The sequence below is a fragment of the Spinacia oleracea genome, chromosome 1 (genome assembly GCF_020520425.1).
Source record: "Spinacia oleracea cultivar Varoflay chromosome 1, BTI_SOV_V1, whole genome shotgun sequence".
NCBI classification, from domain to species: Eukaryota; Viridiplantae; Streptophyta; class Magnoliopsida; order Caryophyllales; family Amaranthaceae; genus Spinacia; species Spinacia oleracea.
In genome coordinates, this window is record NC_079487.1 from 133,565,847 (window position 1) to 133,571,646 (window position 5,800).

Sequence of the window (5,800 nt, forward strand, 5' to 3'; positions counted from 1 at the left end):
TCCCCTACCATTACACTCTCACTTCCAAGTTCCAATTCTTCTCTTTTTTCTAAAACATTCCATTAAATTCCCTTCTTTAAGAACCAAAACAACATGGAACAACAATTCAAACACCACAACCATTTCACTACTTCCTACACCCACTCTTTTGTTGATCATCATCATCATCACAACCCTATTGAAAAACTAGCTGAACCCACCGCCACCACCACCGCCACCGCCACGGCCAAGACTACGAGGTACCGCGGCGTACGTCGTAGGCCATGGGGCCGTTACGCAGCTGAAATACGTGACCCGCAATCCAAGGAACGCCGCTGGCTCGGCACCTACGACACCGCCGAGGAAGCGGCGTGTGCTTACGACTGTGCTGCACGTGCCATGCGTGGGAGTAAGGCACGTACTAATTTCACTTACGGTCCGTCACTTCTTTCTGATCATGACATTATGTACCCTCCTCCGTTACCTCCTTTTTTAAACTCCCCTGCTTCTAAGAAGAAATCTCACCCGTCCATTAAGTCCACAAAAGTTAATCCTAGCCCTCCAAATAATCCTACTTTTGTGGAGTGGCTTAACTCAGCTCAAATCACCCAAAATCACCATCAAAATAATCATGTCATGATGATGATGATAAACGGTTCTGATGATGGGAATTGTGGGATGATGATGGGGTTCAGTGATGAATCCCCTGCACCCGCGTTACAGAGGAACAACAACAATAATATGAATTGTAACAAGTTTAGTGATTTGTTCCCCTCCTCTTCACCCCATGGTAACAGCCTTATGCTCCTCCCTCCTTCATCTTCTTCATCATCATCAGCCGTTAATCATGAAAACGACGATGATTATCATCAGAAAGATGACATGATGGATTTCTTTCCATCTGAACCGTCAGAAACATCGGGTCTTCTAGAAGAAATCATAGAGAAATATTTCCCAAAGCGCAACCCCACCAAGTCTTACACTGAGCACCCATCATGTATTACTCCTGATAACAATACTCAAAATGACAATTTTGGGGTTTGCTTTGATGCTAATTACTACAACATTGGCGGCGGTGGAGGTGGAGGTGGAGGTGGCGGCGTTAGTGGTGGAGGGTTTGATACGGTGCCGTTTCAAGGAAGTATGACGGCAGCTCTTGGCGGAGTAATCGGCGGCGGCGGCGGCGGCGGAGGAGGAGGGAATTATGAAATGATTGGGCTCCCACAGTATCAGTACAATGAGGCAATGATGTTGGATGATCGTCATATTGGTGGTCTATTCCAGTACAACGAGCTCTACAATATGCTTGCTGCACCTCGAGGTGCTAAATGCCTTGGCCATTGATTAGTAATTAATTTGGACTCTTTATTTTGTTACTTTAAATTAATTAAGCATGTACCTAGGCCTTGGTAAACGTATGTACCAAAATAATTAATTTGGACCCTTTCCAATTCTAAACTATGGTTTACTGTATGTAGTAAAAGTAGAACAACACGTACTAGTAGTTCTTGTTTAGCGTAGTAATTAACTAATTATAGTAGTATTACATGGTTTCCGGGTTTTGGGAAACCCGTTTATGATCGATATTAGGGTTTCTAGGTCAAATGTCCGTTTTTGGAAATATTTTCATTATAATACGAATCGGAGTATTATTGCAAACTTTTTTATGCTTTGTTCTTCAAATTAGGGTTTGTAGGTCAAATTTCCTCTTCTGGAAATAATTCCGGCATGTATAGAATGGAACTATAGATTCGATTATTACAAGATATAATTGTATTTTCTTGTTCTTTGATGTATATAGTGTAGCTACATTATGTTATAAAATTCTCTTTGCGAAGGAAAATTAACTTGTTCGAGTTAATTGCTACTAGACTACGTACTCGTATTTGATAGTCTGAAAAATTAGAATTTAATTACTCCGTAACGCACATTTGTAGTATGGTCCTCGATCTCTTGCTATAGCATAAGAATTATGTGTTTCTCAGAAAATTCAGTTATTATATGTTGATGAATTTGTAGCTAGAAATAAGAAATTAAACAACGTACCATTGTATTTATTTGCATTAATATCGATACAACTTTAATATAAATGCAAATGAATTACGTGCAACTAGATACATGCTTTTGTTTGCCCTTTTTAAGGATGTTGTCAATTAGAGCGGTCAATTCTCAACCCAAATTGTGAAATCCGTTGGGTTGGTTCGATGGTTTATAACCTGATCTGTTAATAACCCGCGAGGTGGAGGAAACTCTACTAAAACCAATTATATTTAACCTTAACTCGAATCGACCCAAAAATGTAACCAGGTTAAGATCCGAAACACAACCTGATCCGTTTCAACTGGAACTGGATAGATCAAAAATCCGTTAATGACCTGATCGGTTTCAATCCGAGCGGTTTCAACTCTGGAAAAACCCGTTTAATTATATCGTTTTACCTGGACATTTTCAACATGTAAGCCGTTTAATCAGAACCGTACATAGCCAGTAACTTGTTTAATTATCTCGCTACTGGTCTTAAATTAGTAACACTTTAAAAGTTAGTTATCGCCCTTGTCCCTCAATTAAGGTCTCAATATCATATTTTATAAAAGTATTGAAATTTGTGATTTTAGTAATAACTTATATATTGTAATTTTATAATTTGTAAATGGTCGAACTGACCTGATCCGAAGTACAACTCGATTCCTGATTCACACTGTAAGAATCCGAACCGATAAGAATCGAACCGATGTGAGTCTGGACCTGATGCAAACCGACTAAACTTGTTAAGCCCGACCCATTTAGACCGTTATCCGATAAACCCGACCCAATATGTTATGAACCTATTACAATATAATCTGGCTAAATTTTACAACCCGACCTAATCTGACTACAACCCGGCCTGATTATAATTTGATCCAATAGGAACCAAACGAATATGAAACCTTGCTAATCAACTTGAACCGACCTCACCCATTAATTTTTGAACCCGATCCGATCAGACCTGTTAGCAAAATGAACTTATTTCAACCCGAGCGGATGAACCCCACCGAAATCCGATCCATTTGTCTGAATTGACGGTTAATAGAATAATGGTACTAGCATTATAGGAAGTACAAGTGTCGATTACAAAACTTTAAAATGCTAGTGGAGAGCGAAAACTTAAATTCATTGACAAACTTACGGTATGTTTTGTAGTCCAACCAGTTCGGTAAAATCATAGTCCGTGCGTAATTTCTCCTTACTAACAATTGACAAATTCGAGCCTACATTGACAATAGTGTTCGGTGATCATAAATAATTAAGTTTTTGAAGAGCAATAATTCGTTAATTCTTTAAGCTTGTAGACTTGTAGTTATAGGAATAGATTATACTTCCTCCGTCTTTTAATACTCGCAACATTTGTTAGTTTTACGCATGCCGATGCACAATTTTGATCATTTATATCTTAAATTATCTTTATGCAAAAATTATAAAAAGTTGATATTTTAAAAATACACATTGAGACGAATCTAACAAGATCCCACATGACTATGTTTTATCTTATATAGAAAACACTACGAATAGTCAAAGTAGATTATATGAATAGTCACAAAAGTCCAAACGTTGCGATTATTAAAAGACGGAGGAAATATTACTTGATTAATGGAAAAAATCTTAGAGCATGTTTAGTATACTACGTAGTATTTTAAATGTTGGAAAGGAAATTAAATCAACGTAGAGTATCACTATGATTCACCACACGTCCTGTCTACGAGGACACTTAAATCTCATCAATAAGAGTGTTTTAAAGTAGGTAATTTGCATATATATTTTTTTTGAAGGGGGGTGATTTGCGTATCTATTACGCAGTATACTTTAGCAAATTAGCAAGATCATTTTCCTTGTTACGGAGTACATTTCTTTCTAGTATACTCTTTTTTTTTTTTTTTTTTACCAAGCTAGTTTAATACGAATTACTTCCTCCGTTTCTGAAAGTTCTTTACGCTTTGAAATATGTGTCCAAAATATGAAAAGTTTGACCGTAAATTCTCACTATTATATACATCAAAACGTTACATGTAAGATCTTGTTAGATTGGTCTCGGTATGTATTTTCAGAATATCAAATTTTATAAAATTTTTCACATACGAAATTGGATATATTAGTAGTTAAATATTGCATTGGAGTTCGTGCAAATAGTAACTGTAAAGAACTTTCTGAAACAGAGGTAGTACGTGTTAATAACAATATCCCACATATGAGGGTAATTGGACTAATTGCACACGTGGAAAAAAGGATAGGGAGGGTGACTAAATATTAGAATGGTGTGCTATTTTCGAATTTTGCGCACGAATTGTTTTAATTGACGAGTTGATGATAAACCCCTAAACTTGTAGTATGAAACAAATATCCTTCCCAATTATTGAAACCCTAAAAAAATTATCAATAACCTACTACCTCCGTTTCACAAAGTTCTTTACGCTTTGAAAAATGTGTCCAAAGTATGAAAACTTTGTACGTAAATTCCCACTATTATATACGTAGTACATCAAAATGTTACATGTAAGATCTTGTTAGATTGGTCTCGTTATTCATTTTCAGAATATCAACTTTTTATAATTTTTTCACATATGAAATTGGATATATAAGTAGTTAAATATTGCATTGGAGTTCGTGCAAATAGTAACTGTAAAGAACTTTATGAAACGGAGGTAGTATAAAACTTTAGGGTAACCCAAATAAATTAGGAACAACCCAAGAATAAATTGGGAATAAATCAACAGAAAAGAAACCAAACAAGACAAACATGAAAAGAAATCAATGAAAAAACAAGAAAAAGGGTCGGAAATAGTCTAATTTTCGAAGAAATTAGACTACTTTCGACCTAAACGGCCAAAGAAACTGAAACCCTAAAAGATGAGAGAGAAGAGAGAAAGATGAGAGAGAGAGGAGCGGCTAGCTCGGTGAGCTACGTACTTTGCCCGTTTATTTTATCACCAATTGATTTTATGATGAATATAATGTTAAACTTATATGTGGTCAGACTCTCCTCCGACATTAAGACTCGAAGTAAAATTTAACAATACAAATGTACAAGTATATATATGCGACTTTTAAACTTGAACTCAAACTTCGAACCGTACCCGAACCCGAACCCGAACCCGAATCCGAACAGAGTGCATATAACATAACACCAAAAAGAGTATTGACTTTGGTAAGATGGGAGCATAAAAGTTGAAGCAGCTTTACAAGAACAGAAGGAGGGAAAGGATTGGAGGAAATAAAAAGACCTTTTTAAGGCCGGGGTAGATTTTGATAATTGGTACACATTTCAAAGTGGACACTGTTAAAAATTACTGTTACTGTTTGTAGGGTTAAAAATAACAACGGTTTTCAATGTCATTGTTTATATTTTTTACAGTCTTTTCTGGGGATATTGTTGGATTTATGTCTTTCTAGTTTCTTCTTCTCACAGAAAGTAATACTCCTACACTCCCTACTACGTCCAGTAGCTCCACATTTTTGAAGGTTCAAAAAGTGAGTTGTTGCAATTTGAGGTTGGTTTTAACGTCAAATTTCAACCGACCCGAAGAAAAATAAAATCAGCAACCATTAAATTTGTCACTTTTCTCATTATTTTTTGGCTTTCATTTTGCAGACAATTTGCTTCACTTTCTTAAATTTTGCTGCTACTACTCTAACACCTTTTTCATACACCATTATTGTTGTTCATCCGCCCGTGCATTTCAACTCCTACTTTAATTGATCGAACTTAGCTACTCCATTCTTTTTTTTTTCTTTTTTTTTTTTTACGTTTAGATTTTTGCAAGTTATTAACAATTAATAAAGATGTTTT

At 36.0% G+C, this 5,800-nt stretch overlaps 1 protein-coding gene across 1 annotated transcript; it reads left to right on the top strand.

The window, feature by feature from the left end:
- LOC110792698 (ethylene-responsive transcription factor ESR1-like) lies at positions 1-1,822 on the top strand. Its single transcript, XM_021997517.2, has one exon. The coding sequence runs from the start codon at positions 94-96 to the stop codon at positions 1,321-1,323; it is 1,230 nt and encodes a 409-aa protein (XP_021853209.2). The 5' UTR covers positions 1-93; the 3' UTR covers positions 1,324-1,822.
- Positions 1,823-5,800: the final 3,978 nt, after the last annotated feature.

What these genes read in the sequence shown, in the direction of transcription:
- LOC110792698 (XM_021997517.2), top strand. Translation starts at nt 94, where the DNA reads ATGGAACAACAATTCAAACACCACAACCATTTCACTACTTCCTACACC.